We start from the raw sequence: 22,893 nt of genomic DNA on the forward strand, positions 1-22,893 counted from the left end.
TGGACTGCGAGTTCGTGACCTGAGTTGAAGTCGGACGCTTAACCGACTAAGTCACCCAGGCGCCCCTTGGCCCACTAATTTATATAGACTCCCCTTATTTCTATAGTCTTCATACTTAACAGTCCAAGTGGGAATATTTATATTGATAAATTCCATATCACAAGCTATGGAGTTGGTTTTTTATTCTAAAATAAATATGTATTCTATATACATACTCAATACTATTTCGATACAAATTCTCCTCCCCTTGTCAAAAGCTCTGATAAATATTAAGAGATTTATCATCTTTTACCAAATCACTCTCTAGAGAGATCGTATCAATACTAATCAGGGCCCCCAGCATGGATAAGTATGCCTGACGTGGAATTTTCCCCATCTTCCCCAACAGTGCATTTGTCATTTTCTTTTTTGCTAACTTAATGACAGTGAAGTGAGTATCTTGTAGTTGTATTAATTTTCAATTTTAAAGTTGTAATGAATGTGAACATTTTCCGATTTTTAAAAATTGAACTATTTCTATCTCTTTTGTATGAATTATCTGGTCTGGGGGTTGGCACACTATGGCCCTTGGGCTAAAAATAGCCAACTGCCTGCTTTTAGAAATAGTTTTATTGGAACATAGCCATGCTCATTTGTTTACATATTGTCTCTTACTGCTTTTGAGTTATAATGCAGAGTTGAGTAGTTGTAGCAGAGAAAAGTCTAAAATATTTATCATTTGGCCCTTTATTTTTTTATTTTTAAAATTTTTTTTTAACGTTTATTTTTTTTTTTTTTTGAGACAGGGAGAGACAGAGCATGAACGGGGGAGGGGCAGAGAGAGAGGGAGACACAGAATCAGAAGCAGACTCCAGGCTCTGAGCCATCAGCCCAGAGCCCGACGCGGGGCTTGAACTCACGGACCGTGAGATTGTGACCTGAGCTGAAGTCAGACGCTTAACCCACTGAGCCACCCAGGTGCCCCTCATTTGGCCCTTTACAGAAAAAGTTTTCAGACTCTAATCCCATCTCTCAGCTCTTATTCATTCTTGTTTTTCTATACTCTATGCTGCATCAATATCAAACTACTTGTACTTTCCCTCATATGATAATTTATACTTTCGTGCTGTTACGCATGCTCTTCCCTCTCTGGAATTTCCAAACTCCGCTCTGCCAGGAAGGTTCATCCTTCCAAACTGTCCTCGACAGGCACTCATGCTACAAAGCATTCCTTTTAATTCCCATTTAAAACTTTACTTTTTGTTAGATGATATCAACTGTATGAGAATCAAGAGAACAATGCCTGGGAAAGCACTTTGTGAAACTAGGAGGTGCTATATAAAAGTAACAACTAATAATAACTGTGGTTATACTTGTCAGTATCAATGTCCACCTTTGTCTCTACTTTTATTTCAAACCATTTACAAGGAGCTTTTTAGACCAAAGCACCTCATTTGGCTCTCATGGAGTAAAGGAGTAAAGGATCTGATACCTTTTTCATAACCGCCTTTTATTAAATATCAACAACATAGGTGCCTGGACATGTCATTTTGGCAACACCAGAGGCTAGTTCAGATTAATTATTATGTGTCTCATCAATGATTGAATAATCATTAAGGTGACTCAAACATCAATCAACCAACCAAACAAAAGAGTCTGACTCTCTGAGCGGTCCTTCTATTTCATCCAGAGAACAAAGGTTGGAATCCTACAGAAACCATAGATACAAAATCCTGAGAAAATACGCTAAACCAAAAAGCCATTCTATGTATTGGTTGTAGGTAATTATGCAAAAATCAGACAAGAGAATACTTTAGAGAAGAATTTCATCTATCCAGAAAAAAAAATCTGAACTAAAATATAAATTATAAATCCAAAACAATGCCTAGAGTCTCTGGAATTCTACTTATTTTTCCAATATATCTACTAGAACATTGAGGACATAGATCCACGTTACTATATCTATATGTCTGTATTGTGTCTGTATCTATATATCTCTCTAGATAGAGAGGGAGATAGATTTCTTTAATGGGGCTGCATTCCTCTGCATGTTCCTCCCCTCCTTAGGAATCAAAAACATCTCAAAAAAATATTTTCAGGAAATATATATAAAAACTAATACAATGTTGCAGGTGGTCATATGTGTGTGTGTACTAATACAGTTAACTAATTTAAACAATGATTTCCGGTGAATCCAGGAAAGAGCTTAGAGATGTGCTTTGTGAAAAGTTTAATATATGTGTTGAAAGATAGGAGGTTATGGTTCAGATTACGCTGAGTGAAAGCTTGAGCTGTTCGGAATGCTGAGTTCCAGAGACAAAAGCTTTTAGTTCTAACTGCATTTCTGGAGAGGAGGGTGGCAGGTTGTTCACCACTTCCATTAAGGAACAACTACGTATTTTAGCGGTGCCTTTCTCTCATGAAATGCAATATAGAGTAAGGGCAAAAAAAAAAAAAAAAAAAAAAAAAGCAAAGGAGGAAATTTGTTATCGATTTTCATTTCTTCTGCGAAATTACATGAAAGCTCAATGGCTTGTAGCAGTATCTCAGTCAATAAGGCTCCATTTGAGACCACCTTGAAGTTCAATTCTCTCCCAGTCCCTTTAAACTTCCTCTAGTGTCAGATTCTTTTGTATTTAATTGTCTTTGGTGCTGAGATACTAGGAAGCTTTTTATCCATAACACCACAGAGAGGATTTTGCTAAAAGCAAAACTGAAGTATTCCCAGACAACTAAGTTCCACTCCTCCTTTTTGGTTAAAAATCAACATTGCTAAAAACCAAATCTGAAAAGCCAAGGAAAAAAGAGATGAAGAAGGTAAATAATAGGATTCCTTATTGCAAAGTGATTTTTTTCAGCATAAGGGTAGGAGTAGGAGAGAGTCATTTATGTCAGACTCACCATTATGTGTGTGCACATTTTGTTCATAATACTTGCTAACATTTGTTGAACATTTACTGCGTGTTAGATAGTGTGCTAAGTCTTTATATGGTTTCTGTTCTGCAGGGAAGCAATAAGTCGCCTGTGTGAAGCTGTCTCTGGGGCAAATGGAGCCGTTAAAAAGCGAAAGGTAAATATTGGTGTGGTTTCTCCTTGTTTTATGTTTCCCTAACTATGGGGAAGAGAATATCAAAATAGTTGTTAGTTCATTCTACTATATGAGCTAAGGTCCAGAATGGCCTTTATCAGTTGCATGATCAGAGATGCACTGAAAGTTGTTTTTATCTCTCAAGTTTTTCTGACTTGACTGACACTGTCTGAAATGGTGATGCCTGGGGTGACAGAATGAAGAAAGTACCTGGGTTTCAAGTAAAAAATTCTGGGTTCCAGGCCTGGGTGTTTACTCACCTTTGAGCATGGTATCTCATCTCTCTGAGACCCCATTTTTGTTCCTGTAAAGTTAAGTTGAACTGGATGACCAGTTTGGCATCTTCCAATTTTCAATACTTTATAATGTATCTATTCTTCATTTTAACATTTTAGAATTTTTAGATTCCTTAGCCTATTTTCAGATGGAAATGCGGGTGGTAGTAGAGATGAGATAATAACGCGTGAGTAGGAGATTTTCATGCTGAAAGAAAGCAAAAGATTTGATGTTACATAGGTTTAAATCCTGCCTCTGCCACCTACTATGTGATCTTGGACAAGTCACTTCACCTTTTGGATCATTGGTTTCCTCATCTGTAAAGTGGGAGAAAATAGCACTTACTTGATTGAGTTGTGTAGAATTAAATAAAATGATGTCTACACAGTGTTTGGGCGTACATTAGGCTTTCAACTCTAATGGTAGATAGAATTATTGCCAACCCAGAACATTTAGTTGTTTTGGAATGTCCAAAGGAGAGGTGCAAAGTTTCTTAAGATATCTATATAAATCATAGAATTGTAGATTGTTTAAGAGAGAAGGAATGTTTAGAGATTTTCCAGTCCAACCCTCCCATTTTGCCAGATACTAAACTGTCTCAGAGAAGAGATTTGCCTTGAGTCACTAGGATGATGAAGTTTAGAGCCAACTACAGAAGCCAGGTCTTCGTATTTCCAGCTTAGTGCTTTATTTCCACACCCGCCTGCCTCATTCTTTATTATTCTTCACTAGTTTGCATAGGGCCGAACCCAGTGTCACCCAGAGTGATTCAGATGAGCCACATGGCATGGGAAACACTAAGTGTTAGTAAGTGGACTTTGAATTCTATTAGAGCTCCCTATTACTAGTTACTTTGACAAAACCCATGGCCCCAAAGTAGCCTCTGGCCTCCTCCTGCCTCTCATAACCTCTGCAAATAGGATACTTTTTGTTGTTGTTGCATGATCCCAACAAATAGCCTCAATCATTTAAGACTTTCTCATTTCAGAAATGGGGAGTCTACTCCCCAAAACAAAATAAAACAAAACAAACCAGGCTATCATGTTTCCAGAAAGTACACATGGAAAGAAAAAAAAAATCTTGAGTTAATTTCCTTTGATAGCTAGCACTTACTGCATACTTACTACATGCCAGGGACTGTTCTATGCACTATGTTTTTATACTCTTTTTCCTCCTAATTTAAAACATTTGGTAAAATATGTGTAACATAAAATTTACCATTTTAACAATTTTTTTAAATTTTTTTTTTAACATTTATTTATTTTTGAGACAGAGAGAGACAGAGCATGAACGGGGGAGGGTCAGAGAGAGAGAGGGAGACACAGAATCTGAAACAGGCTCCAGGCTCTGAGCTGTCAGCAGAGAGCCCGATGCGGGGCTCGAACTCATGGACCGCGAGATCGTGACCTGAGCCGAAGTCGGACGCTTAACCGACTGAGCCACCCAGGCGCCCTTAACCATTTTTAAATATACAGCTCAGTGATATTACATACATTCACATTGTTGAACAACCATCACCCCTATCCATCCCCATAACTCTTTCCATTTTGTAGAACTGAAACTCTATATACATTAAACAATGACTTCCTAGTCCCCATTTCTTCAGCCCTGACAGCCACCGTTCTACTTTCCATCTCTATGATTTTAACTACTCTAAGTACCTCCTATAAGTGGACTCATACATATTTGTCTTTTTGTGACTGGATTATTTTCACTTCACATAATGTCCTCAGGATTCATCCATACTATAGCATGTGTCAGAATTCCCTCCCTTTGTAAGGCTGAATAATATTCCATTGTGCGTGTGTACCACATTTTGCTTATCCATTCATTTGTTGATGGATACTTAAGTTTTTTCCATGTTTTAGCTATTGTGAATAACACTGTTATGAATATGGATATACCAATACCTGTTCAAGTCCCTGCTTTAAGTTCTTCTGGGTGTATAACAAGAAGTAGAATGCTAGGTCATATGGTAATTTTATTTTTAATTTTTTGAGGAACTGGGAACTGCCATACTGTTTTCCAAAGCAATTGTACTCTTGTACATTCCTACCAATAGTGCACAAGGATTTCAATTTCTCCACATTCTAACACTTGTTATTTTCTGTTATTGTTGTTGTTTACTAGTTATAGGTTTATCTAGATTTTCTATTTCTCCATGATTGAGTCTTAATTGCTTTAATGTTTCTAGGAATTTGTCCATTTCATCTAGGGAATCCACTTTGTTGATATGCAGTTGTTCATAATACTCTCTTATAATCCTTTTTGTTTCTATTGAATTGGTAGTTGCATCCCCACCCCACTTTTGCTCCTGATTTTAGTGATGTGAGTCTTCTTTCTTTTTTTCTTAGCCCATATATATAAAAGGTTGGTCAATTTTGTTGAACTTTTTGAAGAACTAACTTTTGGTTTCATTGATTTTCTCTATTTTCTAGTCTCTGTGCCATTGATCTCTGCTCTAATCTTTATTATTTCCTTCCTTCTGCTAACTTTGGGTTTAATTTGTTCTTTTTTTGAATTCCTTAAGTTGTAAAGTTAGGTTCTTGATTTGGCATCTTCTTTTTTAATGTAAGTGTTTATAGTTATATATTATGCTCCCCCAAAGCATCACTCTCACTGTGTCCCATATATTTGATATGAATGTTTTTTGTACTTTTATAAATTATCACAAAAAAATCCAGCAACTTTTTCTTTTTTTAGACTTCTGGTTTTCAAAAGGACTGGGGAGTTCAGCTAGCCCAAACTCTCACAGGAATTCCTTTTATATAAAGCAGGCCCTACTCCCAACACTTGGGGAGAAGGGAATATATGAGAAAAGTTCTGAGGGCTCAGATTTCACTGCTTACTAAAGAATTTGCTGCATTCCAATTTTTTTAATGTTTTCATCAAAATAAAGCATTCCGGGGCGCCTGGGTGGCTCAGTCGGTTAAGCGTCCGACTTCAGCTCAGGTCACGATCTCGCGGTCCGTGAGTTCGAGCCCCGCGTTGGGCTCTGGGCTGATGGCTCAGAGCCTGGAGCCTGCTTCCGATTCTGTGTCTCCCTCTCTCTCTGCCCCTCCCCTGTTCATGCTCTGTCTCTCTCTGTCTCAAAAATAAATAAACGTTAAAAAAAAATTAAAAAAAAAAATAAAGCATTCCATCTCATTTGACTTGTGTAAAGTATAATAGGAAGAGTGTGTGTTTTGACCTATTTTTAACACTTAAAAAATTAATATTCTCCTGTAACAAAATCCTTAACTCTGAGTATTGTTTTGCTATTTTTAAAGCCTCCAGTTAAGTTCCTATCAACAGTTCTTGGCAAAAGTAATCTTCAGTTTTCGGGAATGAATATTAAACTGACCATCTCAACATGCAGCCTCACGTTGATGAATATTGACAACCAACAGGTAAGATCATGAATGTCATTTATAGCTTAACGTATCATCTATTTTTCTAGAAGAACCTGGGCATGATAAAGAAAATAAAGTTTCAGACAAAGTGTGCTTAAAATTTAGTTAAGGCACAAGGGGAAAAAATCTGCCAAGGATTTGTGAATAACAATAATTAGAACAACAGTATTACAAACTCATCACTGCATTTAACTGCTTGCATACTTGCCTCAACTTAATTGGCTTTGTAATAGGAACTAAGGTGCAAATAACTGGTAAATACCATTTGGCAACTCATATTCTTGAGTCAGTTATTACTCTCCACCCGTGCTCCCCAAAGGGAAAGCAATTCCATTATCAGAACTAACAGACTGTGTGTTGGATGGGGGTGCAAATGAAGGACAGAGGGGAAGGGTGATGTTAGGGTTAATATTCTAGCTAACTGAAATTTAAGCATAAAACATTTTCTTCCAACTCTTAAGCTTGAAGTGCTTTGTAAAATATTATTACATAAACACAGTTTCTTCTTCTTTGATGATGTGTGATGCCATGGTGTGCCTGAGTTCTCATTGTGAACCTTATTTCTCAAAGAACAGCATTGCTGAAGCAAATATAAAAGATATACAGGCATTGGGCTAAATGTGTTCCTTAAACTAGGGTACTCTTGACTTGCTTTTTATGTTTTAAACTAAATTCCTCATATCAGATTATTTATGGGTGTTAGAGTCTAATTTTTCTTGGTTTAATATGTAGTGATTCGAGGTTCTTAGTATTTAAGGTTTTACTGTATGGAATACTGTTGAACAGGGACTCATGGAAGGTTTAATGTGTAGTTGGCTCTCAGGCTTTGAGGTTACATATAGGTTGAAATCATGGCTTCGCCACTAATGAGCAAGTTATGCTACCACTCAATTTTCTTCCTTAGTGAAATGAGATTATAGTACCTATTCATAGTTTCTGAGCGGATGGATTTAGCAATAGTATATGTGTCACTGGATTATATACAGGATTAAGTAAAACCATTGATGTAAATCACTTAGCACAGAGCCAGTCACCCAGTACCTATTATTATTTACTCAAACATTTTTCCTATTTCCTTGAGACATTTTCATAAAGTCAGTACTTATCAGGGAAAGCATAAAACATAGAATCATAAAATTTTCAGTAACATGCATGTATAGTTATATACATTTTTTTCTCCAATGTTTTTGCCAAAAACTTGCAGTTTTGAGGTCTGCTTTATTTTCTAAATTCAAAAGCAGAATAAAATACATTGCTTGCACAGTAGTATAAACCACCACAGAAGAAAATACTTAATATAAAATAGTTCAAAATAGATTTCTGTCTCGTTGGGCCCTGATTGGTTATCTAAGAGAGGTGATACCATTGGTATAATGAGAGCAGAACATTTGAGGCTGTACTTGGAAGATGCAACAAATCTAGGTGGAAGGTGAAGCAATCGTTCAGTCTTTCGGATGTTTTGCCCTCAAGATACTTGTAGATGTAAATTTTAGTTTTAGTTTTCACCCATGTATGTGGTACCAGGGGTGCTTAATGCCTTTAGGTATGAGATCTCATTGAGTATAGAAGCACTTGAATTATCTCAGAATTTTGTAGGGGAGGAAGAGTAAGCAAATCTACAGCCATCCTGGTGACAGCCTTCTGTGCAGAACCTAATGAGCATTAAAAAAAAAAAAAAAAAAAGTTCTATGGGGTGACTGAGGAATTAGGAATTTAGGAAGAATAGGGCTGTTGTGTGTGGTAGGTGGCTTAGTTTATTCTCATTTCTTTCTCTCTTTTACTACCCTTTTCCAGGCTACTGTAATTGGAAGGGGTATTGTCACATGCCCATAATCTTTCTGGCAGAATAGAAGTAGGGACAGGGCGCATGGGTGGCTTCCACTACCAGCAGTTACAGCAATGAGTGCCTCTGGAAGTGGGACATCTTTTCTGCACTGGTAGCAGGGAATGGGGTGGTGCTGAGCCCACTGCTGGAGTGGGGACTAAAGTTAGGATCTCATTGACCTTAGACCCAGGTCCTGATTTTTAAAAATAATTTTGAACTATTCTGCAGGCCTGGAGGAAACGGCCCCTTCATTCCTCCCTTGGTGGAGGGAGGGCATATAAAAAAAAGATGTGCCACTATAGATGCTTCAACTCAAGCTTTATAAATCCCATTAATAGGGCAACTAAACTGTTCAAGGGAGAAGGCAACAGAGAAGTGACCTTATAGATGTAGCAGGAGAAAATGATTAACTCAATCTTCCTTAAAGAAAGTTACCCTTTGAAGTTTTAAGATAAATACCAAGAAATACTAATGTCTCCCTTCCCCTCCCCCCAACTCCTAAGATATACTTTGGACTGAAAACATAAACAAGTTAAAGTTGATAGGTACATTCATAGATGGCAGAGCATTTATGGGTAGGATGGTTCACATTCATCTTCAGCCACTGAGAACAACTTCAAGAATATAACCATTCACTCCCAGAAAATGTCTTAAAGAACCTCAGAGGCAGAAAACAAAATTATATTAAACACATAATGCTTGCGATTTTTAAAACTTGCCATATTTGGGGATGGGAAATACATTTTGGAAAAGCAAGTTCTAGGGAGTTTTTCTATATTCCTTGTTTTAAAAATTCAAGCAACAGACTTCCTTGATATACTTCAATATGTTAAGGATGTAAGCAAAAATATCTGACTAGCTTCCACTCCCACTATTCTTTAGTCATTTCTACATTCCTACCACCAACTCTAACAGCTAGTGAAATTTTACTAAGAGTAATAAAGAGATAAAGAAGGTAAAACAGGCAGAAAATGGAGATATCCTTTAGTCTCCATGAGGAGAGGGAACTTCAAATATAGGGAGGCCAGGCAGACAATGCTAACTGTGCAGGTACAAGAAAAACAGTGGTGCAAGCATAATGATATATGGTGAGTGCCACTTGGCCTCCATGTTGGGGAGACGATACTGGGAAACATGGCAACAGAATATCTTCCGATTAGAATGGGGAGTTGGATGCTTTATCCCACATAACTATTGGTCAAGGGCTACCAGATCTTCAACTTTTGGGGGGAAAAAAGATGGAAATCTTAGGAGTTTTGTTGCTCTATCAGGATTATGAGATGTTGGTCTTTAATGAAGAATTGCAATTTTAAGCATGAGCCAAACACAGTAAGTCTGTGTCCTTAGGCCAGCCAAATGCGAGTCTGATCTAAGAAACATTTATAATGTAACACTATATAATAATATATGGATAGATCCAGAAAACTCCCCCCCAAATCACCCTATATACTCATAAGCTTTTTAAAGTTCTCTCTACCCATTCCACATCCCCACCCACTCCCCTGTTCGCAAAATCAGGACCAGAATCGCTATAGAACTCCTTTTTTAGTTCCCCTTTAGCCAAGATTTGAACCAGCTAGGCTGTTTCCAGTACGTGTTAACGCTTAAAAGATGTAAAAAATGATTTTACACTTCTAAAAGGGGTTTCTTTAGTAAATACAAACAAGTACTAATTTCAGTGCTCTCAGATTACTGCCTGTTTTTCCAAGACCAAGGAACCAACCATCAGAAGTCAGTTGTGGAGTCCAGGTCTTTATCCTGTAAATGAGCCTTCAGGTCCAACAGGTAGCAGTTTTCTTTTCCTTCTTCTTGCTCCCTCCTTAGTCTCAGAGAGGAACCTAATCACAGATTTCCTAATCACAATTCCTGGTATGAAGACCAGTTTTTGATTTCCTGACATCTTTATCTGGAGGTAAATGCAATTGGTCAGTGCTCCTTGTGTACTGGCATCCTTCTCCCCCCCCCCCCCCCATCAAATTCAGTTAATTCACATCATACAAGCAATTATCTATCCAGATGCATCTAACTGCAGCTACAAGCCTTTTGAAAACGTAATGAAAGTGAGTCATGAGAGAGGCAGATGAAGAGGGTTAAGTGCTAACATCTCACCTCCTGTTTGTTTCCCCATGTATCTATCTATCCTTCTCCTCACTAAGCCTAGTGTTTATAACCCTCAGTCCATTTTTTTTTTACAGAAAAGAACCCACTCCCTAAAAGGTGACTATAACATAAATAAGGTTGAGTTGTGCTGTTGTATTGGATGTGTCCTTTACTGCCATAATGTCTTATTGATCTTAAGACCTACTGATGTACTGTTTATTGGGCACAACTGACACAATTTTTAGTCTTATGCAACTTCAGAACCTCAATAACCACAGCAATATGTTCGTTAATACGACAGGTTTTCTCAGGCTAGCAAATTCTCTTATAGGAATTTACAAAGTTTAATATCCACAAATTAACTTATAAGTCAGGTATTTGAAGCTGGAACACTTTCTCATATAGTGGTTAAATTTAAATCATAAAGTGGTTTCAGTAATAAAATAAAATAGCCTAATACGATAAAAAGTAGGATTTCAATAAAGTATGTGAACAATACTATTGGCCAAACAAACAAAATACACAGAACAAGAAATTTTATTATCTCGAATGCTGGTGCATAACCAATAACAAGCTTCATTAGAGGAGGAGACAGAGGGAAACTTCAGATACTGATGAGGATTTCTGGGCAGGTTTAAAACCTTTAAAGATTGAGGGTATAATTGTTCAGTCTTTTTTTAGATGCAGGGCTTTCCTTTTACTTGACATGTTCCCTTTGACAGTTCTTATGTTATGAAGTTCAACCAAAGTCTTTCACCTGTAAAGTTAAATGAAAAACAGAGAGCGAGTAAAACAATTTCTCTAGTATAAGAGTGTTAGAAATAGTTTTGTTTTCTTTGTTCTTTCACGTATTTTTTAATATCTAAATTTGAAATTTTACTATGGATATTTTTGAGTTTTAAAAATGGTTAAGACAATAAATTTTCTGGAATTATGGATCATACTAGCTTTATAAATCATCGAGATACATGTACAATCAAAATTTCAGATGCTCTTGAAAACACGTTTTGAGATATAGCACACCTGATACATATTTCTTTTTGGGTTTGCTTATCCTTTTCGGATACTGAAGAACACCCAATTTATTTTACACTAAAAAAAATGTAGCCTTTGATAATTGGCTTGGATAGACCATAAAGTGGAATCTTTAGAGTTCTCTCAGTGGGTTTTCAGTCCAAATAACTCAGACATCTTGTGTCCTAAACTGGATGTATTAGTTACTTTTTCTCATGTAATTAATATCATTGGGCTCTTGTATTGGCAGTTTGTCTTGACATTAACTTACTCTCGCAAAACCATCCCTTACAGTGAAATATGAAAGATATTTTCCCCAATGCAAGGAAAATAATCTGGATCAATAACAAAGTCAAAGCCACAGGTGTTTCAGGAATGTTCTTGAAAACAGATTTCCACAGTCCTAAAATGCCTTTTCTTCTTTAACAATTTTTTCTTTTTCATAACTGTGCAGTCACTGCCCTATTCTATTCTGCAAAACAACGACAAAAATCTTTTTTTGAAGATTAAGTTTTTCATTGGCACTGTACTATCTGGAATGAACCCAAAAGGCAGTGGAATGTTGGGTCTCTCCTCAACTTTTCCTCCTCTTTTAACAGCATTTAATTACTCTCTATCAATAATCTCATCACAGCCGAGTTCTTCGGTCAGACGATTGACAACCATAAGTGAAAAAAGCTCTTCGATAAAAGCCAACTGATCAAACGGGGTCTTCTCATAATGCATTTGAAACCCGCCATCCAGGGCTGCTTCCCTTGCTCTGGATGTTCTCAGAAACATCTTGTTGGCTTCTTCAAGGGCCGCTGATACTCTGTAGCCCGCACCACTCAGCTGCTCCTCTTCCGGATAATCGTAGTCGTCCTCCCAGTCATCAAATTCCTCGCCCTCGTCCTCGCTCTCGAAGTCAGGGCCCGCGATCAGGCCTGGCTGCTCCCCAGGGCTGGGCCGGTTAGCAAGGCCTCGTTCCCCCTGCGGCTCCGCCATTGGCTGGGCCGCCTCCTCCTCCATTGGGCCTTCCTCCTCGAGCTGTGGCTGGGCCCCGTTGCGGGAGGCGTTCGGGGATGGCTCCCGGCTCCCGCTGCCTACCTCCATCTGCGGAAGGTCACCCTCGCCAAGCATCACGTCCATCTGCAGGTCATTGCTCTCTTCATACAGCTCGGACAGCTCGTTCATTTCCGACATTGTACAAGCTGCTCAACCTCTCGAAAGGTGTTTTTGCAAGATCGGAGCTACGCGGCCGAGGGGTTGTGCGCGTGCGCAAACGCCGTGCGCCTGCGTGACCCTGTGCGTGTGCGCGACCCCCAAACACCGCCTCCCGTTTGGCGTCCCCCTCGCGGGGGAGGTCCCCGCTCTTCGGAACCGTGGTGTAGGTTTCGGTCCTTTGGAACTCCGTTAGTAGACTCTACGTTTAGAGAGTTACGTAATCTCCGCTTTCCCTAACTGTTCTGCGCATTATGATGCTGTAAACTTGAAAATCCGTAACGTGGCTTCTGTAACTATGCTTAGTGCTCTTCCTCCCCCTTCGCCCTTCGGTTCTCTCCTGCTCCTTTTCCTCCCGCCCCAGGCAATAGCATCTGCTCCAACTACCTTTGGTCTCTGCGCTCATGACTTCTAAATCCCCACCTCCAAATCACAGTGTTCTCAACATACTGACAACTGATCCATTCATTCAGCCCTTCTGCTTTCCCCATAAAAAAAAAAAAAAAAAGTTAAATTCGCAAATAAGCATATTATCTATCTTTTTAAAAAGATAGTATACTGAAGAAGGACTTGGTTCCATTTATTTTCGCAGGAGGTTAACTTTCCACCATAATCAGTTTGGTGTGTATTCTTTAAATTCTTTTCCTCTGCATTTATATGGACCTTTATGTCCTCGTGGAAAAATCTTGTGTGTGTATGGGGTTTTTTGTGTTTTTTTTTTTTTTTTTGCAAGTCTTACCTAACTCTTCAAGCTACAAAAAGCACCTCAGCAATGACTTGAAGATTTAGCTTTGTTAGTATACATAGATGAGTCTTTTTTTCCGTAGCATTCCGTTTGTATAGCTATTCTATAGTTGACCTAACCATACACAAGTAATTTCCGATTTTTTGATATAAACTATGGGTAATGTTTCTATGTGCCAATGTTTCTACAGAATAAATAACCTAGGAGTGGAAAGGCGGAATTGTAGAGCATGCATACTTTAGTTTTAATACATACTGTCAAACTGCTCTCCAAGATTGCTGTACAGATTTCAGCTCTCATCAGCAGTGTTTGAGAATATCCTTGCCACACACTGTTTTGTTGAGCAATTTTATCAGTTTAATGATACCTTGTTTTATTTTCCATAGCCTTGATTTCTTAGAGATTATTTTTCAACATGTTTATTGAACATTTGTGTTACTTATGAAAATTAACTGGCCTTATTTTTGGTTTATTTTTTTTTTCTTACTGATTTGTAGGAATTTCTTATAAACTATATGAATACTTTGTTTTACATGTTGCAAATACATTCTCCTTCCCTGTTGTTATTTGTCCGGTTTCAGGTGTCTCTTCTCCTATAAAAGTTTTAAAATGAGTTTTCATGTAAACCCTTCAAATTGAAGGGTTTTTTTTTCCTGTATATCTTTTTTTTTTTATTAAGTTGGATTTTCCTATTTCAAAGATCACAAGCATGATCTTTTATTTTTCTTCAATGTTTGCATACATTTTGTTAAAATTTTTTTTAATGTTTATTTTTGAGAGAGAGAGAGAAAGACAGAGACAGCGTGTGAGCAGGGGAGTTGCAGAGAGAGAGGGAGACACAGAATCTGAAGCAGGCTCCAGGCTGTGAGCTGTCAGTACAGAGCCAAATGCGGGGCTCAAACCCACAAATTGTGAGATCATGACCTGAGATGAAGTCAGAGGCTTAACGGACTGATAAACCCAGGCACCCATGCATAGGTTTTTTGTGGATAAAACATTTATTTATCTAAGTACGATAAGCACAGGATTCATTTATATATTTTTTTACACATATACAGCTAATTCAGCCAACTTCACTGATTTAATCACTGTCCTTTGTTGGTTGTTTGGTGCCACATTTATCATAGATTAAAAGAAAACAAATGTGTGAGTTTGTTTTAGACTTTGTATTCAAACGAATTTCTACAGTGTTACAATATATGTCTTGCTGATAAGAAAAATCTTGTGTCTTTGTTCTTTAAAAGATTGCCTTAACTCTTCTTGCACATTTGTTCTTCCATGTGAATTTTGGAAGTAGCTTGAAAAGTTACCCGAATAATATAGGTGGAATTTTTATTTGAGTTGCATGGAATTTACAGATTAATTTGGGGGAGAATTGACATTTTTACAATATTGTCTTCTCATCCATAAAAGTAATATATATCTTTCTGCTTGTTTGTGTCTTATTTATACCCTTCAGTGAAGTTTTCCAAAAAGGCTTATGTGATTCTTACTATTTTATACTCAGGTACTATCATAAAATGTACCCCTTACTCCAATACAGTGTCTAGTTGGCTATTGCTGGTATGTGGGAAAGACATTGATGTTTGTATATTGATTTATTTTTAGTAATCACTTTTAGCTGAAATCTAAACACAGAAAACACAAATACAGAAAAGTGCACAAATCTTAAGTGCGCAGCTTGGTTATCACAAAATGGACATATTTGTGTAACTGTTACCCAGATCGAGAAACACGATTTTCAGGATTCCAGAAAACCATTTGCTTTCTCTTTCTTTGCCCTACGAGCACCACCGTTCTGATTTCAAACAGAATAAAATATTTTTGCCTGTTTTTTGAACTTTATATAAATTAAACCATGTAGTATATATTCTTTGTGTGTGTGTGGCTTCTTTTACCCAAGAAATTTGTTGTGTGTGTGTGTGTGTGTGTGTGTGTGTGTGTGTGTTTGCTACATAGTAGTCCATTGTTTAAATATCACAGTGATCATCATTGGGATTGATTCCAGTTTGGACCTATTACAAACAGGGCAGTAATTATCTTTCTTGGGAAGGTTTTTGGTGCTTGTATTTACGCAATTCTGTGGATCTACATCTAAGAATAGAATTGCTGGCTATCTTATATAAGAGTATCTTATACTCTTGTATACATTATGTTAAACATTTCTCAAGACAGGCTTAGCCAATTGGTGCACAGTTGGTATTTTAATGAACCTTCAAAGCAGTATGACAAATACTTCTCTGTCAGTTGGTCATTACTCTGTGATTTCCAAATAAGCAAGCCTAAAATCTCAAGAGGCAAAATCTCAAAAGAGGTGGTCTTCTCAGCTAACTAATGCAGTTCACTTGGATAGTCTACATCATATTGAAATTCTTAATGTTAGTGCTTTAGTGTGCTTTTGGTGATGAATGACTGAAACCCAATTCAAACCAACATATATAAAATTAAATAAATAAAATAGAAAAAATGCATAAAAACTAAAGAGAGGGGGGAAATGTATTGGTTGAAGTGATGAAACAAATATTACCACCAGATTTTTTTTTTTTTTTTTTTAACTCTCAGCTCTGATACTCTCCAGAGGGAAAACTTTGTTCTTCCATCAGGCTTTTCCCACATGGCAGCAAAAGATGAATCCCAGAAGCTTTGGACTTAAACTAATGGCATGGTCCTTAATGGCAGAGAAAGATGCATTCTTTCCTATTATCTGTCTCAGTTCCTCCCCATGATATTGATTGGCTCTGCTGTATCCAGAGGAATGGTGTTTTCTGATGGCCTAGGCCTGGATCCTGTGTCCAACCATAAGGAAGGGGCTGGTGAGACGGGCTTGTCAAACCTACTTGAACCTTATGAGATTATTATAGAATGTGGATAGGTAATTTCCAAAGGGATGCTGAACAGGCAAAGACAAAACATACAAATGTACGACTATTACTGTTAGATTGTATGTAACTAGGCATTTAACTTGTAGCATCATACATGTTTAATTTGTTTATGTTTTACAGATTATTGCAAATCATCATATGCAGTCTATTTCATTTGCCTCTGGAGGGGATCCTGTAAGTATAGATTTATAAAAGTCCTTTTTATAAGAGTTAAAAGAACTTCCATGTAAAACATGTTAGCCATTACATGTCTTTTCCAGTGTTTTATTACAATTTGTGAATAGCTATGTGCATTCAAAAATTTGACTTTGGTAAAATAGTTTCCATTACTTATTTTTAAAATGTTTGGATTAGCAAATGAGCTAATAATTTTCCATTGTGTTGTTAGTCATGGAGTTATCATCCGAGACTGTTCTTGTAGGTAACATCTAAGTCATGGAAATCAAGGATGTCATACATGTGTTACCAGTCCTCCCTCAGCACTCTTCTTCACACAGAGTTCCAGGCAGCTCCTATTAGGCAGTTGGACTTGGAAATAGGGGAAGCCTGTTTGCCACTCTGGCTGCCAACTGAGGCAACTATGTCCAATCTAAAGTGAGCAGCCAGGTTTGCAGAAATTCACAGAGGGAACACACAGCTGGTGGGAGAGAACTGCAGTTCCTTCCTCCCTAGAGGCCACGTGGTGCTCGTTTCCCACGAATTGTGTGAGACGAGCAAGTGCTCTGTCTCCAAGCCTTCTTTACAGAGTGGAGGGTCATTCCCTGACTCACTACCACATCACTTCTGAACCAGAGTGGAAGAAGAGAGGCATTGAAGTTAGGAAGCCTGAGACTGACCAAGAAACAAATCTGTTTGAACTGAGGGGTTAGAAGGAAGATTTTGCTGCTTCATGATATTATGACATTTTTCTCCTACCTGCAAACATCCAGAAGCTAGAAGAGGACTGAGTCTGACTTTTAGAATGACTGAACATCAGTAAGGTCAAGAAAATATATCGGGAGCACATGCAGATTTTGTTCTTACTGCCAATGTATTGCCTTCTGTTCTGCTGAGCATTTATTATTAAAGATTGTATCCTTCAGAAATGCGGCAGTAAAATCCAGTGTAACGGCTGATTTTTTTCTAGCCACCACACTTAGTTTCTCACTTCCAATTGAGGAATAAAATGTAGGACCATAAACGATAGGACATACAACTCAGAAATCCAGGAGAGGTATGGAATGGTAGTAAAAACTAAATCTGGCAGCTGATGTCACTGCAGAGTTTTGACCTCTATGCTAAATATTCAAAAGGAAAAATTATTGTCTATCCTAAAAGGAAATAAAGTTCCAAAGCTACTCTGTTGTAATCGTTGCTTCCTTTACTGGCATCTAAAGTATTTAAGCAACTTTCTTCACTTGGTTGTTGGTATAACCTTTTAGTGTGTGAAATATATAGTTAAATGCTATTCACATTACCCTATTCTTAAAAATATTTCAATAATTACTTGTCTTCACACTGGCTACCTGTGATTCAAAATATTTAAGCACGTCAAACCTAGACACCCTGTCTTCAGAACCTGTCTGAAGCATACGGAAGAAAAGCAGTATTTATAGTAGGACTTCAGATCATTGGGATTTTTTTTTCTTTTATTAATGGATACTTAATTTTCCCCTTAGGCCTCTCTACTTCCTCACCTTTCCGCTTTGGGCATAGTTATTTCCAAATGAATATATTAGTTCCATGGTGCTATTTAATTAATATGTAAACCAGATTTTAAGAACTCTACCTCATCCTCAAGAGATTCCGTGGATGGCTAATTATGGATTCATTAGCAAACAGGGGGTATGCAAAAAGCCTAGCACTTAGCTGCAGTGTGAGCCTGGTACTGAATCTGAACTCCCATCCACCAAGCCTTGTAATTTTGCCTCAACGGTGACAACCAGGGACTTGTTTGGTACAGAGAGGGCTGACTGAATCCAGCCTGAAGAGGCCAGCATTGTCTCTTTTATTCCTAACCCATTATAGCTCAGTCATCCACGAAGGAGCTCAAATACTTTCCTTAAGTTATTTAAAGTAATGAGTTGTATAAGTGAAGTGTTAAAAATATTTACAGACATTTGCTCTAAATTTCCCTTTCAAGTTTCAAGAGTTGTTGTCATGTTCACATTGGCACTCAGATCCTCGTTTACCCTAGGCATGCCCTGCATGACGTCTATCCTAGTTGTCCCAGTCCTAATAGATTGTCTTCATGTGCCTTTAGTTCTTTAGTACTTTCAACCCACCAAAGTACTGCCCAGAAACAAACGGTAAAGAATTCCTAGCCGCTGTGGGGAAGTTTGTACCTACTGATTTGAGTGGGGCCCCTGTGCTCTCTGAAGCTGGAAAGAAAACCTGCAATTCTATTTAAAATAAAAAACTGGGGCAACCATAAGCATTGGCATTCAAGGTCCCCCAAATGAACTGCCAGGCTTTGGAGTCAGGGAGACTTGACTTATTTAGTCTCTCTTAGCTTCAGGGTTCTCATCTGTAAAATGGGGAATGATCACCCTTGCCTCACAGTGTTGTGAGAATTCAGCGAATTGATGTGTATAACCTGCTAGTACCATGCCTGGGACCGCGTGATAGGGGATAGCTATCACCACTATTGCCAGCACATGCTCATAGCTTTGTCTGTTAGAAATTTACAACTTCTCAGCTAACTGGGTGCAAGAAGCTAAAAGTCTCCGTGGCCCAGAGTAGTACCCTTCTTTCCACCAGATTTCCTCCAGAGTTTAAAAAAAGATTAGCTGTTCTTGGAGTGCCTGGGTGGCTCAGTCGGTTAAGCATCTGATTTTCAGCTCAGGTCATGATGTCATGGTTCGTGGGTTCAAGACCTGCATTGGGCTCTTTGCTGACGGCTCAGAGCCTGGAGCCTGCTTCAGCTTCTGTGTCTCCCTCCCTCTCTCTCTGCCCCTCCCCTGCTGGTGCTCTGTCTCTCTGTCTCTCAAAAATAAATAAACATTTCAAAAAATGAAAACAGTTAAAGATAAGCTATCCTTCCTTCCCTCTTGACCTTTGCTCACCCTCACCTTTACTCTCTTCTCAAAGACAATTGTCTTCCTCCCATCAGCCCTTAAGACAGTTGTTTGTAATGCTTCTGTATCTAGAAATACTTTCTCTTTTTCAAAAATGCATTACAAGTATGTCACAAATATATTTTTGTATATATTTTTTTACTATTTGTGCTTTACTTTTAACATTCTTAAAATTCTCCCAGATATTTACAGTTACTGATTTTAGAACTGTAAGACTGTTGGAGACGGTTTTGAGGATGAAGTCCCACAACCTCTTTCCCACCATCGAATGTGCCAACCCGTGTTGCTGGCATCATTACCATCCCTTCAGTTTTAAAAATAGCAACCAAGTCCCCAGCAACTGTGACTTTGCCTCTAAATTAATATAAAACAAAGCTCACAGATATGACCTTATTTATTTACAAGATATCTCAAACCTTTTATCTTTTAGCATAAGATAAATTTATTTAGGTGTTTGTTATTTTTTAAAATAACTGAAGACAAGTTACGCTGACCCTGAGATCTGCTTCCTGTGTGTTTCACTGTGGGTTATTAAGTGATTGTCCTTGAGGGTATTACAAACGGGCTTTTATTTCCTGCCAGTTGATTGCATCTTCCCTCTGGAGAGTCATGCTTCTAATCTGCAAATGGCATTGTGTGTATTTTTTTCCCTGAGAACCGAGATAACAAAAAGCATCTTTAATTATTAAGATCTTATCATTCATCAGTTTACTGTTTTCAATAAAAGTCAGAATTACCAAGTGGCTTTTTGCTTGTTTTTACAACGTCAGCAACACCTCTTTTTGAAATCCTTAGGGTTTTCATGGGTTCTTGTTTTCAAACATGATTTTTCCTTTCTATATATTGATCAGATAAATGCTTTGTATTTTTGCTTTATTTCTTAACTTGCACTGCACTCGAGCGAGCTAACAACCACAAAAACCAATGTGTCTCTTTAATTATTTTCTGACATACATGGTGTCTGTCTGGACAACTGGGAAATCATGGTGCTGCCTCCCAGTTTATGACTCCTTTGTGACTAGATAACCCCTGGTATTTCAACTTTCAAAACAGGAGAGAGTCATGATCCCTTACTATTTTTTAAGAATATCTGTACCAATATATTCCCTATCTGGATTCCTTTTTATACTTAGTGAGTAAGTATCACTAACTCTGCCTCTAAATTTTTAATTTTCAACTTCTCTCTCCAAGGGACAGAGAATCAGGACTCCACAATTGCTAAACTACCCAGTGTATATTTATGTTCCCTTTTAGGGTGCTTTCCTTTTCTCTTTAAATAGAAACATTTGTATTTAAGTCCGTACCTCAGTATCATGTCCTAAATGTACTCTTATCTTTCAACAGTACAATCCATTCATTTTAAATGCAATCGTTTTCCCTTTTTTATAGGATACTACAGACTATGTTGCCTACGTAGCTAAAGATCCAGTTAATCAACGAGGTATGGAAAGCAACTTCTAGATTTTCTTAAGAACTGGTATATACCAACTTTAAAATGTAACAAGGAGGTTTTTTTTCAATATACAGGGTAATGAGGATCACTAGAGTGCTGTATTGGGTTCTAGAAATATTATGTGAATTTGAGTTGGAAATAAATAGCCCAGCTAGCAGAGCAAAGTAGAAAAAATTATGTAGCTGGGATTTAGATCCCGGTCATCTGAGGGACCCTCATACCAAAAGGTTTATTATCTTTTGTATAATCAAAAGAGAAGCTGTTCTGGTTATAATAATAGAAGGAGCTGGCTGCTGCATCCCCAATGGATGAATGAACTACATAGAGACCCAAGCCAGTGAGGTTATTGGCCCACATTAGTCACAGCAAGTGTGTGTGTGTGTGTGTGTGTGTACGTGCGCATGCACCACACATGTATGTTGAGCCTGTACCTTTGCTGTTCAAGAGTCTGACATCTCATTTTGAGTGTTTGGCTTCTTCTCATGTTTTGGATCTCAGCTTAAATGTCTCTTCTTCAGAGAGACCTTCTTTGACTGATAGCCCCTCCTATCTCCAATAACATATCCCACCCTTTTGCATCATCATACTTTATTTCTCTTCTTATTAACACTAACCCCACATTTTTGTTATTTTATTTACCATTTGTTGATGTGTTTAATGTCTTTCCTTTCTACTGAAACCTCCATGAGGGCAGGAACCTGTTTACCTTATTCACTGTTGTTTCCAAAGCACTCACCCCAAAGCCAAGCACATAGGTGTTGGAACAAAAATACCTATTTTTGTTGAGTATCTCAGTGAATGAAAGAGTAAGTTGATTGGATTTCTCATCCCAGGATTTAGCAAGTTTGCCTAAAGAAACTCATCTCCCAGTCAAACTTTGGATGAAGGGCTGGAAGTTCCTTAGCTCATTGGACCTCTTTAGACAGACATGGTTATTGTTGCTTCTTATCCCTAACTCTGGGACATTCAGATTCCTTGTAGGGATGAGTCTTAGGTTGCTTCTTCTCCTTGACTAGAACCTATTAGGGTGGCATCCTCTGCCACCCCAGGGATAGAGTTTCTCTCCCCCCCCCCCATTTATTAAGTACACACATGGAGTAGCATTTGGAAATTCAAAGAGCTATAAAACAAAGATGGAAATGTACATGGTATGCTGGGGGTGGAGGGCAAATGAATAGAACATATTTACTAGAAAGCAGATTGGGTGCAGAGAAAAAGATTTCTAAAAGGCATCTAGAGGGCTGATAAGTAGGCACTTAATCTTCAAGCAAATGGGTGGAGAATTCTGTTGACAGAGCAGAGCTTCACGAAGATTGATTTGGGAGCAGGATGGATTCAGGAAGAAACATAAGACAGGGAGATCTATTTGGAAGCTATTGTTATAGTAAAAAATGAAATGATAAGGGGCACCTGGGTGGCTCAGTCAGTTAAGCTTCTGACTCTTATTTTGGCTCAGGTCATGATCTCATGGTTTGTGGGATCAACCCCCACCTTGGGCTCTGTGCTAACAGCTTGGAGCCTGCTTGGGATTCTCTGTTTCGTGCTCTCTGTGTCTCTTTCTCTCAAAATAAAGAAAACTTTTAAAAAATGAAATGATGAGGACCAGCTGCTAACACAAGACCTGACATGTAGTAGATACTCAGTAAATGCTTGCCAAAAGAATATGGCTTGATGACATGGAAAGGAAGAAACAGGTGACAAGTACTACACAATACTCAGTTGAAACTGACTCATTGTAAACTGTACAATGAAGAATGGATAATCACCAAAGGTGAGTAGGAGAGACAGGAACTAGTGAAGGGGAACAGGGGTGTAAGAATGAAATACAACAAAAGATACCAGCAAAGAGCAACTGCTTTTAGTTAAGCCTGAGTTTCCCGAAA

At 38.1% G+C, this 22,893-nt stretch overlaps 2 protein-coding genes across 6 annotated transcripts in view; one reads left to right on the forward strand and one right to left on the reverse strand.

The window, feature by feature from the left end:
• SHC4 (SHC adaptor protein 4) overlaps positions 1–22,893 on the forward strand; it is a 130,556-nt gene that overhangs the window by 67,373 nt on the left and 40,290 nt on the right. For all 4 annotated transcript variants that reach the window (XR_006203586.1, XM_042942097.1, XM_042942098.1 and 1 more), the window contains exons 3-6: positions 2,986–3,049; positions 6,613–6,732; positions 16,622–16,675; positions 20,947–20,998. Coding sequence is in view for 3 of the 4 variants with exons in the window: in XM_042942097.1 (XP_042798031.1) it covers positions 2,986–3,049; positions 6,613–6,732; positions 16,622–16,675; positions 20,947–20,998 (290 nt within the window). In the remaining variant the exon portion in view is untranslated. The remainder of the gene's footprint in view (positions 1–2,985; positions 3,050–6,612; positions 6,733–16,621; positions 16,676–20,946; positions 20,999–22,893) is intronic.
• EID1 (EP300 interacting inhibitor of differentiation 1) lies at positions 11,180–13,077 on the reverse strand. 2 transcript variants are annotated; one of them, XM_042942101.1, is made up of 2 exons: positions 11,946–13,077; positions 11,180–11,417 (listed from the first exon to the last, which is right to left on the reverse strand). In XM_042942101.1, the coding sequence occupies exon 1, from the start codon at positions 12,854–12,856 to the stop codon at positions 12,281–12,283; it is 576 nt and encodes a 191-aa protein (XP_042798035.1). In that variant the 5' UTR covers positions 12,857–13,077; the 3' UTR covers positions 11,180–11,417; positions 11,946–12,280. The 2 variants fall into 2 exon arrangements, with proteins under 2 accessions (XP_042798035.1, XP_042798034.1); XM_042942100.1 differs by having other exon boundaries at positions 11,684–13,077.

This window comes from Panthera leo, chromosome B3, assembly GCF_018350215.1.
Source record: "Panthera leo isolate Ple1 chromosome B3, P.leo_Ple1_pat1.1, whole genome shotgun sequence".
Classification (NCBI taxonomy): domain Eukaryota; kingdom Metazoa; phylum Chordata; class Mammalia; order Carnivora; family Felidae; genus Panthera; species Panthera leo.